Below are 12,597 nucleotides of genomic sequence, written 5' to 3'. Positions count from 1 at the left end.
ACGCAAGTGAACAGACCTTAAATGCAGCAAGCCAGGGTCCATGGTCTGAAAAATGCTGTTGTGTAACACAATTGAATTAAAAGTAAATATTTTTGTAAGTATCTACTGAAGTACACATGAATGTATTACTCTTTCCCAAAGCTTAACCCTTTTCAACTAACAGCCTAACATTCATATCCTCCACTTTTTAAAATGTACACAAAAAACATCTTTTAGGTCAACTGCTTGCCCCCTAACAAGTTCAATTCTTGCAACAACAAAATGTAGTGTTTTCCAGCTGTCTGTTTTTACAACAATCTTAGCGCTAAAAGAGAAGCCACAGCATACATAACAGAACATTTTTCTTGTGTGCTTTATAGAAAATGTTTAATTGGCTTTAGAAAGGCTGAAGGTTCACTTGAATATTTATAAACAATCAAGAAAAGTTCTGTTTATACCCCTCATCCATAATCTTCATATACAACAAATGTACATTGACAGGAAAAGTTGCAACATTTTAAGAAATCCAAATATAGCTCAATGATTCTATGCACCCCAGTTCCAGAACATATGCAATACAAGCCTCTAAAAAAACCTGCACCCTCATTTTAAAGTGAGTGAAAACAGTTTAAAAGAATAAGGGTGTTTCACCACCTAAATAAGATAAGAAAATATCTAAAAAGTTAAACTGTACATCCATAAAATCAAAGCAGATTCTTATATTTGTTTCATAGAGGATAAAAATTAAAAGATCATTGATGTTATTCAAGTGAACCTTTTATTTATAAACTCTAAAGAGAAATAAGTAGGTACCTTCAATTTTGAGACATTTAGGTGCCAACTTTTGCTCATCTATCTTATAAAATATGTAAGAGTACAAATAGTCACGTTTCTTCCTTTCTGTGCATGCACCACTGTTCTTACTTATTCCTGAATTTTTACCCATTATTACAGGAGCTTCATTACTGGACAGAAATAAACAGCGATTTAAAAATATATCATGTATGACATTGCATTTTGAGTCAAATGTGTTAGAGATATCACTGAAGATAGGGTAAAAGGGACTATTCAGAAACACAGATGAATGGTCTGGGTCTTTTCCTGCCTACTCTGTCTTAATGCTGCAAGCTTGGGTGTTACTATCCAAGTAACCAAACTGGAAAGCTGTTATCCCAGGAATTATATCAGAGTCAGGGCTACTTCACTTTTTGATCTAACTGCAACAGTCTCCTGGTAGTTGCACAAAGACAAGAATTTGGCATACATGGATGTTTGCTGCAACTCTGATTAATGTTTACTTTACACTAATGAAATGTCATGGTATACCTGGAATTTCTGGGCTTACAGGAGTCTTGCACCTGATAGACATCACAGCTGCTGAATGTACCAGCTAAGTCTTTGGAAGATACCAGGTAACATTCCCCTTCAACTCATTTCCAGCTAAAGGGTTATTTTAAGTTATTTTCTGTACTGTGACACAAAGGTAAATGATCAAGAACCAAATCAGCACATGCACATGGGGTGGCAGTCCAAACAGTTCTGTAAATGTATGGGCAGTTCAACACAAGTAAAAGTAGATGCTCTAAAATGTATGCTTAACGTCAAATTTTGAAATGACAAATGTATAACTTACCAGATAAGCATAATTAATGCTCCACTAAAAAGCTTCATTATTGTATTGTACACTTCTAGACATTGTTTTGATAGTGCTTCAGATCATGGACTCAGCTGTTTCTCTTTCAAATGAATAGTAAATGGGATTTGGAAGTAGGGCTGGAAAATCAGTTCACCTAAAACAATACTAGAGAAAGAATAGATAGCACTGTTCATGTTATTTTGGACCATTACGTTGTAAGAGCACGTTCTTGTGTATACTCCCTTCATCTTGAGATCAATATTTATGCCATATAGTCTTTTACTCTATTCTCTGGTAGTCTATGTGGGTTTTTCCCCCTTAGTCCTGTTTTTTTCTTAAGCGGAAAACACAATTTTATAAACATCTGGTGTGAAATCCTGGCCTCATTGAAGTCAATGGGTTTAGGATTTCACAGATGGTATTTTCTTCTAACAATTCTAATCTTAAATGCAAATTTTGTTGCTTTGCTAGCACAACTGTTCCATTTATTCAGCATTTATCCTTTATAAAGGAGGAGACTGGCCATTTACTTCCATACCCTGATGAAGCTCATTGTATAGTGGTTAAAAATTCAAGAAAAGTTGAGGAAAGGTGGTGAATCCCAAAGGGAAGTCCAACCCAAACTTCTGAGTACATGTGTATCCTGTGTCCCATGCGATTTAAGAATACCCTATTTTAAACGAAATAATAACTTACAAATAGCTGGATTAACAAGCGACTTCATTGTTAAACTGGCTTTCCTTTCTTCTTGGGTGGTCCTTTGTGTCCTTTGGCCTTTCTTCGTAAATTCCTCCGATCTACTATTGGTACCTCAATTTCTGTTTCTTCTGAGCTGCTCTCAGCAGCTCTCTCTGCCGCTGTCTGTGTATATTGATCCATCTGTTCAGAAGACTCCTCAGACTGCTCTTCTGATTGGTTCTTTTGTCCTTCTGAATGTTGCTGGAACGACACATCCTCAAGTTCAACCACTATCAAAGAACTCTGACCAAGGACAACAGGGGTTTCTTGTGAGTCATGCCCTGCTTCCTCACTTTGCTCTTCCAAGGAAGATGATGCGTTGGGTGACACATTTTCAGAAACTGATTCTTCTAGTGCTTCAGTTACCACAGAGTTTGAAAGGCCATTATCAGATGGTTCTTCTTTTGGCACTGAAGCTACGGTATCTGCACTTTCATCAGATGATTTCTTCCTTTGGGCTGCCTGCTGCTCCTCTTCAATGCCCTCTTTTTCCATAGATACACTTTCCTCCGTCAGTATTTCTGAATCAGTAGTGTTCATAACCTGAGGAAAAAATAAGAGTCAAAACAATCAAGGGGACAATTCACATGTTCTTGAGATGGTACAGACTCTGAGTCTTGCCCTGCAAGGTGCTGATCACCCTCAACTCGCAGTGGGAGTTGAAGTACTCAGAAATTTACAGCACTGGGTGCACCATTAACAAGCCTCTCCTTCCCCTCCATTTTCCTGGCTTAGGGCCTTGACATTATCTGATTTTTTCTAAAGCTTTGAAATACAAAAATTCAGAAGATCACTCAGGCACAATGAGGCACACTTAGAAATTAGTGCAGAGTAAGCATATGTACTTATTCCAATAGTTAGCATTCTGCTTGGTGCCTATAACAGTCTGTGACTTTAGATTGTAAATTCCTTGGGATGTGGATCTCCCTCTCTATTGTATCAAACATAAATTACTTGTCTTCGCTGTCAAGGCCCTTCGAGACCTATCCACACCCTACCAATCATCTCTCATGCAGTATCAAAAGGTTGACTCCCACCTCTAATCAGTCCATGATGCCAGTCATCATGGCCTACTGTTCAATTTTCAAACAAGCATCTTTGTGCTTTCTCCCATGCTGCTCCCCACTCTTGGGAGCAGCTACTCCTACACATCCACAAAACTACATTATCCTCCTTAAAACTCTTGCCTACAAAAAACTTAACACAGTGCAGTTGCTACAGTCCACCACTGCATCATGGTGACCAATACGGTCTCGTTTCCTTGTACTCCTGTCTGTCTGCATCATCTCTTGTTTTAGATAGATTGTAAAGCTCTTTGGGGCAGGGACCTTCTTTTTGTTCTGTGTTTGTACAGCACCTAACACAGGGGTTCTCAAACTGGGGGTCAGGACCACTCGAGGGTTGCAAGGTTATTACATGGGGAGTTGCGAGCTGTCAGCCTCTACCCCAAACCCTGCTTTGCCTCCAGAATTTATAATGGTGTTAAATATATTAAAAAGTGTTTTTAATTTATAAGGGAAGAGGGGGTCACACTCGCAGGCTTGCTATGTGAAAGGGGTCACCAGTAAAAAAAGTTTGACAGCCACTGACCTAGCACAATGAGATCCTGGCCTGGAACGGGGCTCTTAAGTACTACGGTATTACAAATAAAAAAAAGCTTCTTATACTTTACCAGTAAATAATTGGTGCAACATATTTTATTTTGCCCTATTCATTTTATCAAATCTAAGCATTGAGAGAAATTACTAGCCACAACAGAGGGATGGCTTTTTGAATGTGGCTATCTTCCCCTAAGATACTAGAGATGTATTTAAGTATTGCTAAGGGAAATTGGACCAGAGCATCATTTTCCTTATTTTAATGAACACATTCCTTGCCACTGCATATTACTAAAACAGCAGCCTTATCTGATTTATGGATTTTGCCATACGTTCTGACAACTACTTTTGCAAGTAATTCATGGCCTATACCTATTAAATAAATAAATGTAATATATGCATTGCAGAAAAAAGACCTAAAATATCATTTTGTTGCACTTCTCTCACCTTATCGGACGCAGTGTCTTCAGAAGATTTTGCTGAAGGGTCAAGGGTTAACGGAACAAACAGAGTTAAAGATTCTTCTTCTGGATTGTCAGACTGTAATTTTGATTCACCATCTAATACTTCACTAGCTGTTTCCTCTTCAGTCATAAGTGATGTTTTGATAGTCCCTTCTGTTAGCTCACCATTGAGTGGCTCTGATTCAGTTTCCTAAAGTGACATTCATAAGTCAAGCTAGGGCACAACCATTGTTCAAAACATCAGCATAAAAACTCAGAGGCAGAACTTTTGCATAGAGACATTGATCAGCAGGGTAAGAGATTCTACCAAGACACCTATGTTACTTCTAGCTTTAACTTCATAACTTCTGTAACAGAGTAAAACTGTTGTGCAAACAGGGTTTGTTTTTTTTAAATTTTGGCTTTTTTTCAAAGCATAAAAATTAAAACAAGCATTTTCAAAATTTACAGAAGTCTCTGAAATACAGCAAGCCATTGGTTCCTCAAGGATCATCTAATTTTCTTTAGAGATACTATACATATAGAGTTGGCAAAGGCACATATCATGGTAGCAAAGACCACACTTAACACACAAGGTTGCAACCTCCTGCTCAGATGTGGATGGAAAGCTTCCTCAAGCCTACCATCACCACCTGGGCCTTATTTACACTGAACCTCAACCAGTCTTAGCTGTTACCTCTTTCTCATCTTGTTTTTCAGGTGGTGATGTACAGAACTCTTGTGTTTCCAATACTAACTGGTCCTCATTTTCAACTACTGTTTCCTCTTCATTTTCAACTACATTTTCTTCAGTTTCTTCCACTAACTCTTCTGAGCTTTCAGATGTAAGTGCTACAGGTTCCAACCTGCAACAGAAAATAAAACACTCAATTTTTTTAGGTTAACAATCTCAGTGACACCATTAAATAATGAGAACTTTCTCCCACAGTAAGTTAATTAGCATAATACACATTCATCATACAGGAGTGTGGAATCCAGCTAAATAAATACAATTACATATTGAAAATGGCCAACTCCTAACTAGATAGCTATTCAACTAGACTGTTGCTGCACCAATATATAAAGAGGCCTCTATCTTCCTTCCATTGAATTCAAAGCTAGAAATGAGGAACACCTTCATGAGGGCTGCAAGCTTATGAAGTTATAAAATGTTAATCCCTTAATTGTAAAGAAAAAAAAAAGTGGACCCTGTGAAAAGAGACCCAGCTTCTCCCAACCCAGGTATACAACTATCAGTCTTATGTGACTTCATTTTAGCTTTACAAGACTATTCAAACAATTATCATTAACTTCATATGACTTACAAAACGTCTACCTGGATTAGAATTCAAGATAGCAGACGGAACGTAGATTGTCTGGAAAAATACAGCTTTGCTGTAGCCAACAGGTCATGAGGTCTCAGAAATGTTCACTTTTTATTTTTGGGATGATGGAATTTTTCACCTTTAAGTGCACTTAAGTTTTATATATGAAGAAATGATATTGTGCACAACTGACTTGTATACAGTTGTTTCACAAAAGTGTTCTGTAACTACACACCACAGTTTCTCAAGATGGATTATGGAAGTGGTGCCACAAAATTTTTACTACAAACACTAATATCCTGATTTTCAAGAATAGTCATCAGCTTCCCAAGTATCCAACTCGCCAATTATCTGTGGCTACACGTCTCGAAGCACTGATTGCCAATAAATTTTACATATTCCAAACACTGTCCATTTTACAGCAACATATTGTCTAGAAGTGCATAATAGCATATCATCTCTGGTTCCATTTAGCTATTCACAAGGAAAGTAAAAAGCAAACCCTGGATAATGCAAGACATGTGAAGCCACTTAGGGCTTGTCTACACAGGCATTTTACAGCACTGAAACTTGCAGCACTCAGGTGTGTGAAAAAACACACCCCTTAGTGCCGCAAGTTTCAGCACTGTAAAGTCCCAGCGCTGGCAGTCATGCTCCCAGTGCTGGCAGCTATTCCCCTTGTGGGGGTGGGTTTTTTTTTTAGAGAACTGGGAGACCTCTCTCCCAGTGCTTTGCCACAACTACAACGCCATGTTAAAGTGCTGCCGTGGCTAATTTGATTCACCAGACTGCCGCTTGCCACATTAAGTCTTTTGAACTTGATCAGGTTTCAGTAAGGAAACCTATCCCTCCCCAACAAGTCATGAAAACAGATACCAGATGGACATGCTGCAGGAATGTAGATTTTTACACAAACTACACTGCAATTACTATGATGAAGTGACTTGGCCTCTTGTTTCCCTGGCCTCCACTAGAGATGCAGTTTTAACAGAATACAACTAATTTTCTTTCTATCAGTCTATACCTTTTACCAATCCAAACAAGTTTCAGAGACTAACCAGTAAAATTCTCTTCATTTCAGTTAGGGGGGGTTAGTATTTTTGTGTTTGCTTTTTTAAATTAAACACTAACATTCTCCATGGGAGTCTGTGCAATTAATATTTCAGGGTGTTAGTGGCCTTTCAAGAGTTTTTGTACCATACAAGCTATAAATCAGAATACAAAAAGCTCTGTATGTTCCCATTTTACAAATACCACACACACCCCTCAGAGAACATTGTCACAGTGATGTATATTTAAACTCAGATTCTTGAAGATTTCAGTACCATAAAAAGTGCTGAATATGCAACTAGTCACCAGGGTGGTGTTAATATTGTTCCCAATATCTGCTGAGTTTATACAGAAACACAAACCATTACTTTGTTATGATCACTTCAGAGTCGGCAGCTTGCTTTTCCCCACTAGAGTTTTGTTTTTAAAGTAATCAGCAAATCAGACTAAAGCAGGGGAAGGGAGGGTATATCAGTTTTGCTTTCTAATGGGATAGGAAATAGCCTGTACCACATGAGTAGGTACACCACAGCTCTGACACCACTGAAACTGCAAAATGAAAAGTGACACATTACCTGCTTCCTGATATCCAAAGAAGGTTTTCATCCTCTCCTGAAGGAGTTTCAGTTTCAGATTCCTGGCTCCTCTTTCCTATCCTGGGACGTTTTAAATGACTGCTTCGTGTTCGAGTGGAAACGGGTGTAACATCAAGCTCTTAAAGATACAAAGAATGAATGTAAATGAAAGAATATGCATACCTAATGGATCTGCACATAGTAAGAGAATAACTTGAGTATTTTTCATAGAAGTAGGCATATGCAGGGCCTAACTGAAAAAGCATTTCATTATGAGATATTTTTTAAACAGACCAAAATAAATTTATAATACTAGAATTCATCCAAGGATCTTAAAGTACTTTACAAACATTGTTTAGACCTCAAAACACCTCTAAAAGAGGCATTAGTATTTTATCCATTTTTATCCAATCAAGGCACAGAGAAGTTAAAAGTAATGGTGAAAATGGGCCATTACTCTAAAACATAAGCACCATAACACTGATGTTCAACATTATTTTTACCTTCAGAAGTGCTTGCATGGGCATCTAGGATGTCTTTGCCTTTTTGAGAATCAACCTAAAGCAGAAAAACATACTGTACTTTAAAAGTCTGAACTACTGGAGATTCTGTTCTCCTGATTGAAATGCCTTCATCTCCCAACTCCCAGATACATTCTGGAATTTTAATTCAAAGTTGGTCTTTGGGAGACTGACTACATTCAGATGAAGAAGTTAAGTGAAAAAATGGTATCTTCTCAATAAAGAGATCAGCTCACTGGGTGAATTTAGAATCAGATCTACTCTCTTAGTGACTAATACACATTCTTACTATCCCAAACATCTAGTTTGGGATTAGTAAAAGAAAAATCAACCAAATTAATAAATCTTTATTACTGGTGATGATGTGGCAAGCTGGCTAAAACAGAGCTTCAGCCTTAGATTCTAGGTGTAGTCTGCAGAGCCAGCAGGTAAATGAGTTGTCTTTTTATTCAGGACCAAACTAGATCTGCAGTCATTAAGAGATAAGCATCCAATCCCACAAATCTATTTTTACAACAATTTTTCAGGAGTATAAGCTTCTTGTTTTTAAAACAGACCTATGATTAATTGTCCTAGATTAGCTACTTTAGGTAAACTAGTGTTAAAAGGAAGCCATGTCCACCTGCTTTGCTGCAATTCCAACCCAACCCCAAAGACCTCTGCTGCAAGACCCAATGGGTTGCAATGAGTTCTGTAATACATTGATATTTGAGAGAACGTTAATTAAATTTAAATAGAGGGGGTTGTTTATATATTAGTGTTATAATCACTTCAGTATTCCTTGTGTTTTTATAGACAAAAATAATGTAATACACAGGTATACGTGCGAATTGTTTTCCACATTAATATTTTACACTACTCCTAAATCGTCAGAATTTTGTACTGATAATGCAGTCGTCAGAGAGAAAGTCAGTTCTAGTATTTTGGAAGGGATTCTGGCCTCCAGAAAGTATTTTAGGCTTTTGACATTGGATGCATTTCGAGTGACCAGACGTCCCAATTTTGAGGAGTTTGTCCTGCGTCCCGACCAGAGTACGGTCAGGACACCATCTGTCCCGATATTTTGTTTCCTGGTCTTCTGCGGCAATTCGGCAGAGAGTCCTTCAGTCGCAGATGGTCTTTGGCGGTATTTTGGCAGCGGGTGCTTCTGTCTTTGGCAGCAAGGTTTATTACCCACCACCAAAATACCACTGAAGACCATCCGCAACTGAAGGGCTCTCCACCGAATTGCCGCTGAACTCCCAGACGGATGAGTGTGAAAAAAAAAACAAAACCACCCCCTGCGATGGTCCCGATATTTTCCCCTTAACATCTGGTCACCCTAGATGCATTTATTTTTTCCCCTCCAACTTTTGGGCAGGGGCACAGATGACTTGACTCATTTGGTAGGGCTTGAATTCCTAATTCACCACCACAGCAAGCCTTAACAGCAACTAAATATCCCACTGCTCCTTCCCGCATAATACATGACTGCATCCAACAACCTTATGTAAAAGTGCATTAATCCGTTGTTTCTGCTAAAATGATTACTACAACAAAATTTCACAGTAAGGATGTTTCTGGCTTTCTCATTGAAGCCACAACTGTCTTCAAGGGTAACCTGATAAAAAGTCATGGGTTTTGATAGACTGGATGGTTTTCAAAAAAAAAAAAAAAAGATATAGTCCAGGCTCTTAGGCCCAGAGAACACTGAAGAGATACTAGAAGTTCAAGGTGGATTCCTAAAAGGACTTACTGAGGGAGATAAGCATGGGAAAATGGAGGATAAAGCAGGAGTAATGAACAAGAGGACACACTTTTATTAAATTCATGGATTTTATAATCATTTTCCTAGGAATCATCTATATTTTTCCCAAAAGTTTATCCAGTATCATTGCTCTCTAGTTAGAAGTTTAAAAATGGATTATTAAAAAATATATAACTTCCTATATGGAGACCCATCTCTTTCTCTTCCGTAAAAGATTTTACAGAACAAGTAATTAAGGAAACCAGAAGAATATGACGATATAAATTATACAATTCTGTAAAATCTCCTGGCTTTTATGTATAAAGAAAACAATGTGTATACCTACCCTTAGCTGTGTTTCCATCTCTGTGCTTTGTTCACTTCCCGTTTCAGATTCCACGGCAGATGGCAGAAAACACTCCTCAGTCTGGGAACTGCTGTTTTCTTTTTGAGAGGCTCCTGCTCTTAGAAAAATTCAACAGAAAAAAAGTGCAGATACAATTTAAATAATGAAGTTAGCTGGTGTCTTTCCAATGCCTTCTGTGGGGATTGTTCACAATGGGGACTGTCTACAAAAGTTATTGTAGACACTGTACAATGTAACTTTACTTTTCAAGTTTCAATAGTTTTCTGGTCCTGTTTCCAAAGAATCCTTACCTGTAGTTTTGAGTGTTTCTCTTTGCAATACACTGGTAATAGGTGTTCTCTGGAACCAGTGTCCTGCTCCTTCAACTTCCCATAGAAGATCATGATCCCCTGGGTACTTTTCAAAATACTGCTTACAAGCTGAAGAAACATAAATAAAACAAAACCACACCACACAGTATGCACATCTGTAACTCAGCTTAAGAATTTATTCAAACGCTATCCTACTGAGTCAATTATAATCTGACCTTCTACTTTATCATACTTATAATACATCACAAACAAAAAGGAACTTAACTACCAAGATGTGCACATGTCTAACCTGAGTAACTATATGATAACATTTCTGTAATCCTCATCCATCTAGAACTCAGTCCCGTCCTCTTATTTATCATCTTCCATCACTGTACTATGTCTTAAATTTAGATTGCAAGGTTAAGGGGGCAGGTACTGCAGGGTTTTTTTCCTGTCTTCTAGGAAGCATTTTTGGGTATTACAGAATAGTTACAGTAACTCCTTGCTTAACGTAGTTATGCTCCTGAAAAATGCTACTTTAAACAAAACGCTGTTAAGCAAATCCAATTTCCCCATAAAGAATTAATGCCTTAGGTTCCAGGAAATTTTTTTTGTCAGACAAAAGACTAAATTATATATACTGTGACAGATCCTAACCAGTGGGGTACAGGAGTCTGGTAGAGGGCAAATATACTGGTCACTGGATGAGTAGTTTTCTGTTCCCTGAGTGACCAGAGCAGGGGCTGCACTAGAGTAATCAGGAACCTGCTAGAACCAATTAAGGCAGACAGGCTGATTAGAACACCTGCAGCCAATCAAGGCAGGCTAATCAGGGCACCTGGGTTTAAAAAGGAGCTCATTCCAGTCAGGCTAGAGGAGAGGAAGCATGTGTGAGGAGCTGGGAGCAAGAGGCGCGAGGAGCTGAGAGTGAGAGGGTGTGCTGCTGGAGGACTGAGGAGTACAAGCAGGATCAGACACCAGGAGGAAGGTCCTATGGTGAGGATAAAGAAGGTGTTTGGAGGAGGCCATGGGGAAGTAGCTCAGGGAGTTGTAGCTGTCATGCAGCTGTTACAGGAGGCACTATAGACAGCTGCAATCCGGGGCTCTGGACTGGAACCCGGAGTAGAGGGTGGGCCCAAGTTCCCCCCAAACCTCCAAACTCCTGATCAGACACAGGAGAAGTTGATCCAGACCGTAGGGAAGATCACTGAGGTGAGCAAAATCTGCCAATAAGCACAGGACCTACCAAGGTAGAGGAGGAACTTTGTCACTACACATACACACACTAAGTTTTAAACAAACAATTTAATACTGTACACAGCAATGTGATTGTGAAGCTTGGTTGAGGTGGTGGAGTTAGAGGCTGGGATATTTCCCAGGGAATGTCTTACTGCTAAATGATGAATTGACACTCAGCTGAGCCCTCAAGGGTTAACACATTGTTGTTAATGTAGCCTCACACTCTACAAAAGCAGCACATATGGAGGGAGGAGACAGCATGGCAGCAAGAGACAGAGACACACCATGTGTGTGAGTGTGAGAGAGACGCACATTTCCCCTTTAAGTACATTGACCCCACTCTAAATACTCTGCCTTTTTAAGTAGATTAGCAAGTTGAGACAGCAGCAAGCTCCTTCCATCCTGAGCCTTGTTGTGTCATTTCCCCCCCATTCTGTGGGGATGGGGTACAGGAGCGGGGAGAGAGGAATACCCTGACACTAGCACCCCTCTTCTCTCCCCTTCTCCCCTTACCACCAAGCACAGCAAGCAGGAGACTCCCAGGAGCAGATTCAAGGCAGAGGGCCTGCTGGGCAGCTGCTGCACTGGGAACTTAGGGGAGTTGATGGGGGGCTTCTGGTCCACCCTGGTTCCAAGCCCCCACCAGCTAGCTCCAACAGGCTGCTCTTTCTGCAAACCGTAGACCAAGCAGGCAGCTGCCAAATAACGTTATACAGGAGTACTGTGCAACTTTAAACAAGCATGTCCTCTAATTGATCAGCAACATAACAACATTAACCAGGACGACGTTAAGCAAGGAGTTACTGTACTTATTATGCCAGTTTGTGACTACAAGGTGCAAGGAAAAATTTCTTCCTCAATAAAAAAATATCCTTGAATCCCAACTTTCAAAAATGAATCCTAATTTATAATATTACCTGTCAGTTTATGTGCAAGTTACAAGGTTATTTGTTTCTAGAGAGTTTTAAACCAAACATGGATTTAAAGTTGTCTACATATCAGGGATACGCTCATGAATAGCACATGCAGCCAACGGATTCTACCAACTGATGTTCCCAATAGCACCCATGTAAAAGTACTTTGTGGGAATGCAGAGGAGTTGTCTTT

At 39.2% G+C, this 12,597-nt stretch overlaps 1 protein-coding gene across 4 annotated transcripts in view; it reads right to left on the bottom strand.

Annotated features, from left to right (window-relative positions):
- The window catches only part of FAM169A (family with sequence similarity 169 member A), a 244,951-nt gene that overhangs the window by 192,482 nt on the left and 39,872 nt on the right, over window positions 1-12,597 (bottom strand). For 3 of the 4 annotated variants that reach the window (XM_032763550.2, XM_032763551.2, XM_075067014.1), the window contains 7 exons: window positions 10,249-10,377; window positions 9,938-10,050; window positions 7,848-7,902; window positions 7,345-7,483; window positions 5,092-5,260; window positions 4,399-4,605; window positions 171-2,896 (listed from right to left, as the gene is read on the bottom strand). In XM_032763550.2, the coding sequence (XP_032619441.1) occupies window positions 2,342-2,896; window positions 4,399-4,605; window positions 5,092-5,260; window positions 7,345-7,483; window positions 7,848-7,902; window positions 9,938-10,050; window positions 10,249-10,377 (1,367 nt within the window). In that variant the 3' untranslated portion in view covers window positions 171-2,341. Of the gene's footprint in view, window positions 1-170; window positions 2,897-4,398; window positions 4,606-5,091; window positions 5,261-7,344; window positions 7,484-7,847; window positions 7,903-9,937; window positions 10,051-10,248; window positions 10,378-12,597 lie in introns of those variants that run through there. The other variant, XR_012656092.1, reaches the window with a different exon arrangement.

The sequence above is a fragment of the Chelonoidis abingdonii genome, chromosome 6, assembly GCF_003597395.2.
Source record: "Chelonoidis abingdonii isolate Lonesome George chromosome 6, CheloAbing_2.0, whole genome shotgun sequence".
In the NCBI taxonomy this organism is placed as follows: Eukaryota; Metazoa; Chordata; order Testudines; family Testudinidae; genus Chelonoidis; species Chelonoidis abingdonii.
Note: the sequence above shows the minus strand (reverse complement) of the source record. Positions and strands in the feature narration are given on the sequence as shown.